This window comes from Miniopterus schreibersii (assembly GCF_964146895.1).
Source record: "Miniopterus schreibersii genome assembly, chromosome: 20".
Taxonomy (NCBI): domain Eukaryota; kingdom Metazoa; phylum Chordata; class Mammalia; order Chiroptera; family Miniopteridae; genus Miniopterus; species Miniopterus schreibersii.
The window spans coordinates 26,588,429-26,602,747 of record NC_138122.1 but is presented as its reverse complement, the minus strand read 5'-3'; the positions used below and the strand labels follow the sequence as shown (position 1 = coordinate 26,602,747).

The 14,319-nt window shown below is 59.5% G+C and overlaps 1 protein-coding gene across 26 annotated transcripts in view; it reads left to right on the top strand.

Annotated features, from left to right (window-relative positions):
- The window catches only part of NCOR2 (nuclear receptor corepressor 2), a 143,977-nt gene that overhangs the window by 52,438 nt on the left and 77,220 nt on the right, over window positions 1-14,319 (top strand). For all 26 annotated transcript variants that reach the window (XM_081122406.1, XM_081122411.1, XM_081122405.1 and 23 more), the window contains 2 exons: window positions 3,860-3,916; window positions 9,599-9,651. In XM_081122406.1, the coding sequence (XP_080978532.1) occupies window positions 3,860-3,916; window positions 9,599-9,651 (110 nt within the window). The remainder of the gene's footprint in view (window positions 1-3,859; window positions 3,917-9,598; window positions 9,652-14,319) is intronic.

Here is a 14,319-nt window from a genome sequence, read left to right as displayed (position 1 = left end):
CCTATGGCTGTAACTCCAGGCAGGAAACTATTGGATCATCTAGTTTGCTATGTTTCCGCCTCTTGAAGCAGCAATAGTTGCAGGATGAGACTGAGCCTACTGCGACCTGGGAGCTGGGCCTTGTGGGGCTGGTCACCGATCCCACACCCTGACTGTACACCCCAAGTAGCACATAATAATCATTAACAATAGGAGAGGTAAGAGGCCACATGTACTTGAGCCAGACATCTAAGTTCGGCTCCCATCTCTACCACTTCCTGGCTCTGTGACCTTGGGCAAATCACTTAAACCTCTCTGTGACTCACGTTCCTCACTTACCAAGTGATCACAGCACCCATGTCTCACAGCGGTGTGGAGGTTAAGAGAGTTCATCATGTAGTTCCCTAGAACAACGCCAGGCACCGGGTAAGTGCCGCCCGTATTGCTGTTCTTGCTCAGGTGCGCTGGGCGCATTGCACGCGTCCTATTCATTCATTCACTCAGCAGCCAAGTAATGGGCCGCCTGCTCTCTGCCTGCTACTGTTTCAGGCACTGGGGACACAGCGGTGACCTCAGCCCCAGCACACACAGATGCTTCCTGGTCGGGGACAGAGTATCACACCCACAAGTCCCCATCCCTGGGCATACCCTTGATCTGAGGAGTTTTGTCGTTCCTGTCCCCGATCCCCTTTCTGTTCTTTCATTCATTTACCCCTCTCTCTGCTGCATGCTCCTGCCCCAGGGCCTTTGCCCAAGCTGTGCCCTCTGCCACAGCTCTTTTTCCCCATGGGGCTCGCTCTCTCACTCCTTCAGCTCTTTGCTCCAATGTCCCCGTTTCCGTGAGGCCCATTTTGACCTTCAGTTTAACCCTGCAAACCCTTCAACCCCCATTTCTCTTTCTAGTTTTAATGTCTCCTTTGTCCCTAATCCTCTGGGCATGATTCATATTTAATGTTCTGTTTCCTGGGAATGGAAACTCTGTGAGGGCAAGGGTTTGTGTCTCTTTTCTCTCTCGGCTGTGTCCCTAGCACCTGGACAGTGTCTGGCACATGGTAGGTGCTCAGTAAATGTTTGTTGACCATGTGAAGGGATGGCAGAGGGAAGGGGAGAGGAGACTTCCCCCTGGAGCAGTCCTCGGTTTTGGGGACTGTTCCCAGTGGAGGTTGGGTTGGGGGGATACTCCCTCTGCCTGGGCTGAGCCTCGGGCTGGAGGCCGGGTGGGCAGAGGCCCCTCCGCTGCCCTTGGCAGGAGCAGCCAGGACTCCCCGCCCCTTGGGGGGATCAATAGGATTAAATTTTAATCCTCTCTCCTTCCCTGCTGGTTCCTCGGAGAGGCTGCCGAGAAGGGCCTGTCTGTAAATGCCGCACTGGCTGGAGGACGCAGCTTCCCCCAGGCAGGGCCCGCCTGGCGCTTCTGCGCATTGGACTCGGGCTCATTGTCCATTCGGGGCACACGGACAAGGCGCCAGCACGCAGCGGGGAGCCGGCTGAGCCAGGCTCCTCCTGCCTCCCAGGAGCTGTGTGCGGGGTTGGGCAGGTGCACACAGATGGCGGAGCAGGAGGCCCGGGGCGGGAGCGGCGGGGGTGGGAGCGGCTGCTTGGAGGCCGTGGGTGGGCCATTGGCCCCAGGAGGGCGTTCAGGTGGGTGTCAGCACAGGCAAAGGCTCAGAGAGGGGACAGGGGTCCTGTTTCATCTTCAGAGGGAGTGTGTGGGGGCAGGAGGTGGAGGCCTGGGAGGACGCTCGCCTCGGCTTCGAGTTTAGATAAAGCACATACGCACGCAGCACTAGGAAAGGATGGATAAGTAAGGGACAGTTTGCCTGGTGCTGACACTGTAGGAATTCAGGGCAATGGGCAGTCAAGGTAGACCTCCTGGAGGAGGCGGGGACTTGAGCTAGGTCAGCCATAGTGGGCACTACTGGGATCCCACCACTCCAGCCCTGCCCTGCCTGTGTCTGGCATCACCCCTGTATCTAGTTGCTGCTGATCCTCACAGAGCCTCATGAAGGCGCACAACCTCCTATTCATCCCTCAAAACCCAGCTTATGTAACCCTCCTGTTCCCTTTCCAGAGAGGGTGACTTAGTTCCCATTTCATGCCTGCCCGGTATAGCACACGTGTCCTCTTCCTGAGTGGACAGACCTGCTGTCACCCTCTGGACTAGCTGCTCACTGGACTGGGCTCCTTGCAGGCATCACTGGGTTTCATGCTGTATCTCACCCTGGAGCTTCGTATGGAGTGGGTGCTCAGGGCGTGTGTGTGGAGCCACCCTGTCCCCTCCCCACCCCACACCTAGTCCCTCACTTGGCCTGGCTCAGGAATTCTCCCATCTCTAGTCCCCCACAGCTGGCCCTGTTTTTGCTTCGAGGTGCGGCCAGGGCAGGGTCTGCCGTGACTGTCAGGGTGGCGTCTGCCCCCCTGCCCGGGAGATGCCAGCTTCCTGGGTAGAACCCAGCCCTTGTCTTTCTCCCTCCTCGAAGCCCAGAGATCAGAAGGATTTTTTCCTTACGTCATCTCCCTGTGCCTCAGTTTCATCATCTGTGAAGCGGGGCCGCGTCCTGCATCTGCCTCGCGCTGTGTTTATGTGTGATGTAAATGTTGGTATTGCATGCAGTGTACGCAGCGCTTGGCTCATTGTGGGTGCTCAATAAAGTGGCAATGATCATAATCACGTGCCCCCGATTTCCTGGCCCTGGCCACACTCTGAGCCTGTTGGCCTCTGCATGGGTGTCGGCTCTGCATGAGGGGGCCCGAGAAAAAGGCTCTGTTCAGGGTGGGCTGGGCCTAGGGCTCTAGGAGGAGCTAGTTCTAGGTGCCAGCTTGAGCCCACCCACATGCTCACTTCCTGTCACTGGGGGCTGCCCTCGGCACCCATCCTCCCTGCGTGACACCGGGGACCTGATTCCCCAAGGCTCCAGCTCACCCCCTTTTAGTGGGTCTGGACTTGGGGCTCCTTGGGGGACAGTTCGATTGGGTGATGGTGATATACTTGGCCTGTCCTCCTGCCCACACCCTGAGTTTGGCTGAGTCAGGAGCCCCCCCTTTCTTGGCTCATGAGGGGTGGGGGGCTCAGGGCTTCCATGTGCACGCCTTGGACCCCACTTTCCCCATCACACACTGTGGCCCAGGTCCAGCAAAGACCCTGCTGAAGCGCCTTCCGCAGCCCTGTGTGCATCCCTTTACCCCCGCTGGCCTGACCGCCCTCCTCAGCAGCCCCTGGCGGCCCCGGGGGGGGGGCGGGCAGGGCCTGGTGGAGGGCACAATGCCGCCTTCACGGCCAGCTGGGGCCCCGAGGTCCAGCCTGTTGAATCCACCGCCATGGAGTCCTTTCTGCCACGTGTTCCTGTTTCCCTAATAAGTCCGGGGTTGTGAGAGGGGAGGGAGGCGGGGAGGCCCTGGGGCAGCTGAGAAATAGTCACATGATTGTGAAAGACAAGAATCCTAGAAAGGGTATCTCCTAGCGGCTCTATCTGCCCTCCCGCCCTCCTCCCCCTGGCTGGCGGCTCCAGCTCCGAGGTAACCGAAGACACCCAGCCAGCTTCCAGGGCGCAGGCAGGCACCTCGCTTGGCACTGTGGGCTGGCTGGCGAGGAGCTGTGCCCACTCCTCGGGCCGGGAGCATCGGGCCTGGGGGCCTGCGGGGGATGGGGGACGTCACCAGAGAACTGCGTTTGTTAGAATCGAAACTTGGCGAGCTGGCAGGGATGCCGTGTGGGTGTTTAGGCCCCTGCGTGTTGGTTTCCAGCCCGGGGAGGGCGTATGGGGGCCACCGCCTTCCCACCCGCTGGGCCGGGCAGCTGCCTGCCGTTCCCGGAGGCCTCTATTTATACTCCATTCTGTGTGTGTGTGTCTAATTCCTTGTCTCCTCCATCATCCTGCAGAAGAAGGCCGAAGCTGCCCATCGGATTCTGGAAGGCCTGGGGCCCCAGGTGGAGCTGGTGAGCCAGGGGACGGGGTGGGAGCTCGAGGGGGGGCGGCTGGAGATGTGGGGGCGGCAGGTGGGTGTGGGGGCTGTGGGAAGCGTGGAGGGAGGAAGTCCTGTATTGCCAAGCGCTGCCCTGTCCTCGGAGGAGGCAGGAAGTACACCCTGTGATAAGAGGGAGGGCAGATGGCCGGTGGGTGGGCCGGGCATGTCGGGGGGTGGGGGGTGGAGTGGTGGAGCCTTGGCACTCCTGCTGGGCTCCCACCCTTCCCGCTCAGGCAGCAAGGAGAGCCCAGCCGGTTTGGTCCCACTAAGCATGGATCTGAGTTCAAGTACTAGATCTGCCACCTCATAGCTGTGTGACCCTGAGCGGGTCTCTTAACCTCTCTGTGCCTTGCTTTCCTTGTCTGTAAAATGCACCTAATAGCAACACACATCCCACTGGGGTGTAGACGTGATTAATTATTAGTATTTATAAAGCACCTAGCACGGTGCCCGATGGACAGTATGTGCTGAGCGTTAGCTGTTGTTACTATTACTGTCGTCGGTGTCATTTCACCAACGGGAAGATGCCACCAGTCGGGGCAGAGCCGCGGGGCAGTGTGCAGGCATGCTGTTGACCCACACATGCACGCAGGACAGATGTCAGGTCCTTGTGCCCTCGATGGCTCTGGGGTGGGCGTGGGCATGCCCATGGGGCAGAAATAAAGTCGCATACATTCAGAACTGACTCTCAGCTCGTCTCCACCCTGAGTTGCCGAGTGGCCTTGGAAAGGGCCTGGGTCTTCTCACCTGTGCAAGGGGAATCGGGATTGAGGGCTAAAGGAAATGGCTTGTGGCGCAGGCTCCCGTAGCAAGGCTGGTGGCCCGTAGTGAGCGCTCAGCCAGGGGAACACTGAGGAGGGTGGAGCGGGGTGGCCCAGGAGCTGTTTCCTGCAGTGTCAGCTGCTCCCAGCCAGGGGTTGTCTGCTCAGGCCACCGCTGGATAGCGAGCAGCGGCCTTTCCCGGCCCCAGTCCCTCCTCTCAGAGGGCAGCCACGCGGGCTCTCGGGGGGCGGGGGGGGCTTCTACGGCTCTGGGGCAGGTCCCAGGGCCCCTCCAGGGTCGGGGACAGGCTCCCAGCCTGGGGCACGAGCTCGGGGATGTCTCTAGCAGCTTTTTTTTTTTTAGTAGCCTTATTAAGATGTAATTCACATGCCATACAATTCACCCATTTAAAGTGTATACAACTTAGCGGTTTTTAGCACAGTCACAGACGTGTGCAACCATCTCCGTGATCAGCAACATTTCAGCATCTCAGAGGAACGCTGTGCCCTTAGCTATCACCTCATCTCATCCCCCCACCCCCTCACCCCCACCCCCAGCACGTCCCGTCTCTATGGATTTGCCTGTTCTGGACGTTTCCTATCAATGGATCACACACTATGTGGCCTTTTGTGCCTGGCTTCTCTCCCTCAGCACCACGTGATCGAGGGTCATCCACGTCGTAGCAGGTGTCAGTGCTCCACCCCTGTTCACGGCTGCGCAATATTCCACCGCACAGTTGGGCCACATTTAGTTTATTCTTCATCTGCTGGTGGGCGTTAAGTTGCTTTTGCTTTTGGCTGTTATAAATAAACGGGCTACACACGTTCACATTCCCGTGCCTGTAGGGACCCGTGTTTTCATTTCCGGTGGGTGTCTACCCAGGACCAGAACTGTGGATCATGGTAATTCTATGCTTAACCTCTCGAGGAGTTGCCAGACTATTTTCCAAAGTTGTTGCACCATTTTCTGTTCCCACCAGTAAGCCGCTGCTTTCTTTTTTTTTAAAAAAGGTATCTTTATTGATTTCAGAGACAGGAAAGGAGAGGGAGAGAGAGAGAGAGAGACATCAGTGATTAGAAAGAGTCATTGATCGGCTGCCTCCTGCACGCCCCCGACTGGGGATCGAGCCCCCAACCCGGGCACGTGCCCTGACCGGGAATCGAACCTTGACCTCCTGGATCCTAGGTCGATGCTCAACTGCTGAGCTATGCTGGCCAGGCTGCTTCTTGCCTCAGTTTCCCTTTCTTAACGGGACTGCAGAACTAGAGGTGGTACCCAGCCATTCACAGACCCAGAGGCTCTCCCTCTCCTCTTTCCTGACCTAAGTAGTCCCGGGGCCTCCTGAGTGGGGGACATGATTGGAAGTCTCTGTCTGGGGGCCCAAGGCATGTCATGAGGGAAACAGGGCCGGTGTCCCTGGGAGTCGGCAGGAGTCTGCTGGGCTCAGAATCTGAGTGGTTGTTTTTTTCCCCATTGATTTTTATAGAGAGTCAAAGGAAGAGAGGGAGAGAAAGGGGGGGAGAGAAACGATTGGTTGCCTCCTGCACATGGATCGAACCGACAACCCAGGTACATGTCCTTGACTGGGAGTGGAACCTGCCACCCACAGGTGCACTGGCAACACCAGCCAGGGCCTGAGCGATTCCTCCTGGGTCATCCCCTGCATGGGGTCCCAGAGTACAGGACCCCTCAAGGCTGGCGGCCTAGGATGCTGAGGTCTGATGTCTGGTGGGCTTCCTGGCTGTCACTGGAGTCCCCGGAAGCCAGTGGGCTGTTGGCTTGGTGGCCTTCAGTGAGCCTGTAGAGGAGACTCACGGTGACAGGGTACATGCTGTGTGTCAGGCCTCGTGGACGTGTCGCTGTCCCTTTTCTAGCTGAGGCACGGAGAGGGCAGTGCCCTGCCCAGGGTCACACAGCGAGAGATGAGGTGAAGGTGTCCTGAGCCTGTGGGGTGTGGCCAACGAGTTCTGCTCAGATCTCTCCTCTGCCTGGTCACCTCAAGGCCCAAGTGGCCAGAGGTGTCCTCCAGAGGGGGGCGGGTCAGAGGGGCCCTCTCTGCAGGGGTCACTCGTGCCACCCAGGAATCAGAGCCCAGGAGGGCCTGGGGTCGGGGCTGCACCATTGGGAGTCCTGTTCCCCGCACATGTCTCCCGGCTGCAGCCTCAGGGACAGTGGTGTGGGCTCTGTGACCGCTCCGGAGGGACGTCTGGGCACAGGAGAAATTTGCATGTGGCAGGGACCCTCCATTCCAGCGCCCGGGGGACGGCGGCCTGGCCTGGCGCAGGGCCGCGCGAGGGTGTGGGCAGCCGGCTCCCCCTCCCGCTGCCTTGAGTCATGGCTTCCTTCCTGTTCCGAGGCGTTATTTTAAGAACATGGTGTCACCACAGGGTGAGGGCCGGGCTGACGCTTCACTTCTCAGGGCGCGTCTACCTGGGGTTGCTGACTCTTGGCCGCCCCACCGGCTGGCTGAAGTCAGGCCCGAGGGCGACCCCACCCCCCTCCTTGCCCCGAGCCCCAGCTCTTCTCTCTGAGTCACGGGAGTGTCTCGCTTCTGCCCGGGGGTTTTGCCCAGGGCTTTGCCGTGGGCGCCCCGGTCAGGCACGTCCTCCCCTCTCCCGATGCCTCTGCCCCTCGTTGGCTGTGCCCCCGCCTTCAGGCAGGGAGAGGGAGGTGGGGGGACGGCGAGACAGGCCGGGCCCAGCCTCACACCCAGGTCTGTGGGTGGGACTTTCCGCAGGGATTGGGGCCCTGGTGGGGGGGGTGAACCCTGTCAGGCTGCGAGAGGCAGGGGAAGCCGGGCCCCACTGGCTGCCGTGGCCGTGGGGCTGAGGTCGCCTCGCGGCCGTCGTGTTGGGACTCACCTCATGGGATAGAGGGGGCCCTGCCTGGCCTCCTGCAGCCCCCTCCTGCAGGTGGCTCGGAGGGGGCCTGTGGCTGCGCTGCTTGTGGGTGGTCCCCATCAGCTGGTATCATTGGGAGGCTTGTGGGTGTCACAAGGGGTGTCCCCTTTGTCCCCAGGAAGAAATTCCAGGGTGGAGCCTTGTGTGCCCTCTTCCCCCACCCGGGTCCTGCCTGAGGCTGCAGGACACCCAGTCCCTGTCCTTCCCGTCCTGCTTGACCCCTCACACTCTGTACCTGGTTCTTCTAACGCAGTCACCCATGGCTGTCCCCGAGGTTCCTGCTGCGTGTGTGGGCCCGTGAGAGTGACAGAGGGTGGGAAAGGGAGAGGGTGGCTCAGAGACACATATGTATGCAGGGGGTGCAGGCAGAGAGAGAGAGGTGGGATCCTAGTGCCAGCTCATCTCCTACCAGCTGTGGGCAAGTGCTTTAACCTGTCAGGGACTCAGTTTTTCCATCTGTAAAATGGGAATGAGAATGGAGTTAGTTAGCTACTGCCATGTAACAGGACAGCCCCACATGTAGTGGCTCAAGACAACCACCGTTGAACTGTTTGCCACGAGGGTAGAAGTCAGCTGAGCGTTTCTGTTGATACGAGCCCAGCTCGCTCAGGTCCACGGTCAGCTGGGCGGTCAGCAGGCGGCTGTAGCTCAGCCTTAGCTGGGCCGGCCCTGCTGTAGTCTGTGTTGTCGTCTGCCTCCAACAGGCCAGGCTGGGCTGTCCTCTCCACAGGGACAGGCCACTCAGAGAGGAAGCAGGACTGCAGACACACGTTTCCAAGCCCCTGCTTCTGTTACATTTGCACCTGTCCGGTCGGCCAAAGCAAGGGTGTGGTTGGATCCAGGGAGGCAGGATAAATTGGTGCGGTGATGGTGGCGACAGGGATGCTGGTGCTTGGGCATTTCTGCCAAGCACTGGTTTAAGAACTTGCAAGTACTGCCTGTTTCATCTCCACATCAGACCCTGTGAGTTTAACCCTGGTTATAGATGAAAAACCAGGGGTCCGGATGGCTCAAGTAACTCACCCAGAGGCACAGCCAGGGCATGTTAGGACCAGGCTGTGCCCCTAGGTTGTGCCCTGAGCCCCTGGCGGTGGTGACGGTGCCATGCACGAGGCACTGCCCAGCAACTAGCCAAGCTCTGGACCCATCGCAGACCCCACAGCCACTTGCTGCTTTCCTGTGCATGCCTGCCGCTGTACGTGGGCCTGGCCGTTCGTTTTTCAGTGCTGTGTAGTATTCCGGACGCAAACAAATCCTCACTTCCCTGTTCATCCCCCTGCGGGCGGGCTTTTGGCTTGCTGACGGGTTGCTCTTGGGAGTGGTGCTGTCCCGACATCACATTCTGACGCTCGCCTCCTGGTGGGACGCAGGGCCCCGCGGTTCTGGGGCTTCCGCAGGAGGGCTGCAGGTTGCAGGGCGGACACACGTTCACTCTTTAGCACAGGCGTCTTCACTGCTCCCAAGCCCGCTGCCCGCGCACATTTGCATGAGCCATGCGCCAGCCTTCCTGTCTCCCCCACATCCTCGCCAGTACCTGGCCTCCCTCAGCTTATCTTCTGTCGTTGGTGGCTGACGTGGCCTCTCAGTGGTTTGCACACTGAGAAGCTGAGGAGTACCCCCTGTTGGAGATCACTGCTGACCTCAGCTCCCCCAGGACGGGTGTGATCGTTCCCGAGGCTTCGGCCATCGCTGCCCAGTGCCCTGCAGAACAGCCTCAGTGGCCTTGGCAGGAAGTTGTGGTACCACAGCTGTGCCCAGAGGGTTAGTCTGTTCCTGGCTGGGGCCGTGGGCTGGGTCCCTGTGTTCCGTGTCCTGCCTGCCGGCGGCTGGTTCCCACGCCGGTGGACAGGCGGCTCACAGGTGTCAGGGCCTTGGGCGCTGTGGTCGAGGGGGCTCGGGGGCACTGGCTGCCGGGCACCGGCTGCCGGGCGCCCCAGTGGGGCTGCGGCCCGCCTGGCTCTCACTCTCACGTGCTTCCTCTCCCTCCGCAGCCCCTGTACAACCAGCCCTCTGACACCAGGCAGTATCATGAGAACATCAAAATGTGAGTACGTGGGCCTCGTGCAGACGCCCAGGGCGGGGGCCAGGCTGTCCGGTCTGGGAAGCCTGGGGTGGGACGTAGGTTCTCAGCTGGGGCTAGGGTCGGGAAGGGAGGCAGAAGGGGGCAGTTTGGGCAAGAGAGCCGGGCCAGGCAGGACATAGATGGGGTCCGAGCAGGCCTGGGGCAGGGAGGAGGCAAGGGAGTGGCCCCATGAAGCTTCGGGACACAGACCTCAGGTCGGGGAGGACACTGTGTGCACGGCCTGTAGAGACAAGGTGGAGGGTTGGGAGTCCTCGCCCCGTGTGAGCAGGAGGACCCTGCCAGGCAGAGGAGAGTAAGCTCAGGAGGATGGCATGGCCCCGTGGTTCGGGCTGTGATCCGAGCATACTTGCAAATGTCCTGTGGTCTGCGCAGCGGGTCCGTCTGTGTCATGGCCCAGTATGGGCAGCTGGGAGCCCTTGTCCCGACCCAGAGGCTTTGCAGGTGGCCAGAACGATGGCTCCCTGTGAGGGGGCCTTTCTTGGATGGGTGCTGGGGCGAAACAGCATCAGTTAGGTGCTACATGCGCTTGGCCGCCCGGTCTGGCACAGTGGGGTGCCAGGACCATACTGGGGCCTGGGGGCTCCGTGTCTTCCTGTTGGGAGCGAGGCATCGGAGGGGTGGCTGCAGAAGGGGCTGGCTTTTTCTGGGGGTGCGTGAATGGGAGTGTAGCCTCCCTGGCTGAGGAAGGGCTGTTACCGCTGCTTGTTACCCTGGAACCTGGAAGGTGAAAGGGGTGCAGACCTCACCTTTTGGGGACATGTGGCCGCGAGCACTCCGAGGGGGGGTTAGGTTGGAGGCACACTCTGGAGTCACAGCCTTTGAGAGGGTGCAGGCTTTTTTGTGTGACTTCTGAGGGTGGTGCTTAGCTTGTCCAGTGGGCAGTCCAGCCCATCTTGTTGTCCGAGTATCCCTGGGGTACAATTGCAGGGTGCACATGCAGTAGTGAGCTCCCCATCCCTTGAGGTATGCAGCCTCCTGATGGTGTCCACATACCTGCTGGGGCTGGACTGGTGGTTGGCGAGGTTTCTCTCTTGTAGTTTCTGGACTCACCTGACTGGTCCAGGCTCAGGTGATCAACTCACAGATGACTGTATTTCAGTTTAAAACACAGAGATGAGTCGTTTGAGATTTCTTAATAAGTGGTCAGCTTTATTTTAGAAAAATATACCCATAAGTAAAGTATTTGAATTTAGATGTCCTTAGAATTTTAATGTTTTAAAAACGGTTTTCCATGAAAATGACCGCTTCTGTGTATTAAATTTCAGCATGATTGTCATTAAATCGGTGGAGTCGTTCACTTTAGAAAATGCTGTCAAGATGGCAAATGGGGAGATGGTAGAAAATGTGAGGGGTGGCTTTAGCCAGGAGGATCAGGGCAGGGTAGGGCCTGGCAGTTGAGGGAACACTTGCAGGCTGAGAGGCGGCCGGCAGTGCATATCTCCCAGGCAGCTGGAACAGGCCGTGCAAAGGCCCTGGGGCTGGTGCACTGGCGGGATCCCAGAAGGTCAGCAAGGCCCGAGGGGGTAGGTGAAGGGGAGAAAGGTGCCCAGGACTGGTTTCATTATCTGCACATTGAGGTTTATTCTGGGAAATGACGTGCTTGGATTTTTTTTTTTTTAAAGCTCGAGCAGGTGGCTACAGGGAGAAAGGACTGGGGGTTGGGAGACCTTGGCAGAGGCCACTGCAGCTGGTGGAGCTTGATGCTGTGGGAGCTGTGGGGGTGGGCAGGGGTAGGGAGGTCCTATGGACTCCAGGGTTGGGGGCCTGGGCAGCCCTGCGGATAGACGGTGAGGCTGCGTCCTGAGGTGGAAGCTGACGGTGCAGGGACAGGGTTAGGGCCACGGACATCTGGCCCTTGTGGCTGCTTACTCTCAGTGGCTCAGTTTCCCCATCTGTGAGATGGGATAGGGTTGCTGTTGAGGATTCAGTGGGCCACTGTCCCTGAGGCGCAGAGGAAGGGATCTGTGGTTTCTGTCCTTCCTGTGCAGACACCAGAGCTACTGCTCGTGTGTCCACTCTCCCACTGGCATTTTGTTGTTTTTAAATCTTCACCGGAGGGCATATTTTTTCCATTGCTTTTCAGAGAGAGTGGAAGGGGAGCGTGTGGTGGGGGGTGGGGTGGGGGGGGAAATACGTCAATGTGAGAGAGAGACGTTGATTGGTTGCCTCCCACAAACACCCCAACCGAGGCCGGGGATCGAGCCTGCAACCCAGGTACGTGCCCTTGACTGGGAATCGAACCCTTGACCCTTTGGTGCGCAGGCTGACGCTCTAACCGCTGAGCCACGCTGGCTGGCTCCACAGATGTTTATTAAGCACCTGCCATGCGCTAGGCCCAAATTCTGGGGAAACTGCAGTGGGTGAGGCCTGCCGATCCGGGGGTGCAGACAGGTAATACATCTGTGGACATGGGAGCTTGATAAGGACAGTGAGAGGAGCGGCAGGGCTGTGATGCGGAGCATCTCCAGGCTCCCTGTCGTCCTCTGTCCGCCCCCTGGCCTGGCCTCCTCCCAGCCCCTCCCTCTTGCCGCTGTAATTGCCATCAGGTGGGAGGTGACCCTTCCCCAGAGGACCTCGCCCTGTCACTTTAATTCCTCTGTGTCTGCACGCCAGGGCTGCGGACTCGAAGTTAATTTCACGCTTGACTTCCTGCGGCTCTGGCAATTTCGGATGTGTTCAGGTCACCTAGACCCACCTCCGCGGCTCTCCCACCGTCACCTGCCGCCTCGGGGGTGAGGGAGGGCCACCTGGGCCCCGTGGTGGGGACTTGCCGCAGGATCTTCCCCCCGAGGCCTCAGGAGGGACTCCTCAGACCTCGCCGACCCTGAGGACACAAGGGAGGGGCTGCGGGTGACCCTGAGCAGCGTAGTGGGTGCTCTGTTGAGGGAGGGGCCTGGCCAGAGTCTCCTCGGATGTCCAGAGTTGCCGGTTCCTCGTTCCTGCCTGGTTCACGCTTCTCCCTCCAAGTCCAGGCTCCTCCCAGGCCCCTCCCTCCTGCTGCTATAATTGCCACCAGGTGGGAGGTGACCCTTCCCCTGAGGACCTCGCCCAGGGGATGAGGCCTGTGAGCCCCTCACGGGTTATGCGTTTTTACTGAAGACTAGCTCCCCTTGGCACCCCGTAAATGCCCGCACCAGGGAACTCACGGTGCCGCCTGTGTGTCTGCCCTTCCCGGGCCCTCGCAGAGGCTGTTCCTAGTTTTGCTGGATGGAATCTCAGGAGAGGAGGTGTCTCTGCAGAATGCTGTGTGCATCTCCAATATCAAAACACTTCTCAGTTAAAAATAAACACCCAAAAAATGTTTGCTGGACGGATGTAGAACAAGTGGACACCCCAAGCCAGGCATCTAGGGGAGGCTGACTCGCTTGTGGGTGTCAGACCTGGAAGGAACAGCCCAGCGGCGAGTGCCCAGGACTGTGGGACTATAGCGAATGAATGGTGGGCCATCTGGGCCATCGCCCCGTTTAAAGGGGCCCCCCTGGCCTCCCTTCCCAGCAGGGGGCAGGAGGGAGCACAGCCAGACCCCAGCATTTCCAGAGAAGCTTTAAGTTGAGCTTTTCATGCAGCAGCTCCTGGTTTTAGTCGTGGCCACGGGTCCGGAATTTTTCGAATACTCCTCAGTCCAAACACAACGCTCTCACGTGCCGCCTCCGCCGGGCGGACTGCGCCCTGCGCCTGTTCGCGACCTGCGGATGCTTATCCCTTCTGGCAGTAAGCAGAGGCCTCCGGGTGCCCCCTGGGTGCTGGGCAGAGCACTTGCCCTGGCAGGAGACGCGGACCATGCCCTCCGCCGCCGAGGTAAACGCTGGCAGCTGTCCCGTCCCCTCTGCCTGCACGGGACTTGTCCTTACCGACCTTTCCTTCTGCGACTCGTTAAACGCCGTAGGCACCGCGTTAGTGACGTGGGGCGGCCGGGGCTGGGTGGCTGCAGACAACACCCGATTCTCTCCAGGTTTTGGAGGCCAGAAACGGGAAATCGGCATGTCGCCGCCCCGGGGGGCTCCCAGGGAGGCCCTGCCCGCCTCTCCCAGTCGAGCCTGTGGGCCTCGGGAGTCTCGGCTGCGCAGGGCCTGCGCTGTCTTCCCAGGCCCTCCGCCCTCCGTGCGGGTCTGTCTTCGTGTCCAAACTTCCCCCTTTTTGTAAGGACTCCAGCCACACGGGATGAGGGCCACCCTGATGACCTCTTTCCAATCTGATGACCTCTCTAAAGACCCAATTTCCTGGGGGTCAGGACTCCAGCGCCTTTTCTGGGGAGAGGACACGTGTTACCCCATAGCTCACAGCAGGCCCTCTGCCAGCTGCGAAGTCAGTTACACGTGACGCTCGCCAGGGAATCTCGAATAGGTCGCGTCCCTCTGTTTTTCTATTTTTTTGGTTATTCCTCACCTGAGGGTATTTTTCCATTGATTTTCAGAGAGCGCGGAAGGGGGGGGGGGACGTCGATGTGAGAGAGAGACAGCGGTCGGTTGCCTCTCACAGCCTGGACCGGAGCTAGGGCTTGAACCTGCAACCCAGGTACTTACCCTTGACCGGAAATCGAACCCACGACCTTTGGGTGCCTGGGCTGACACTCTAACCACTGAGCCACACCTGCCAGGGCTGTGTCCTTTTTTTAAAAACGACTTTAAA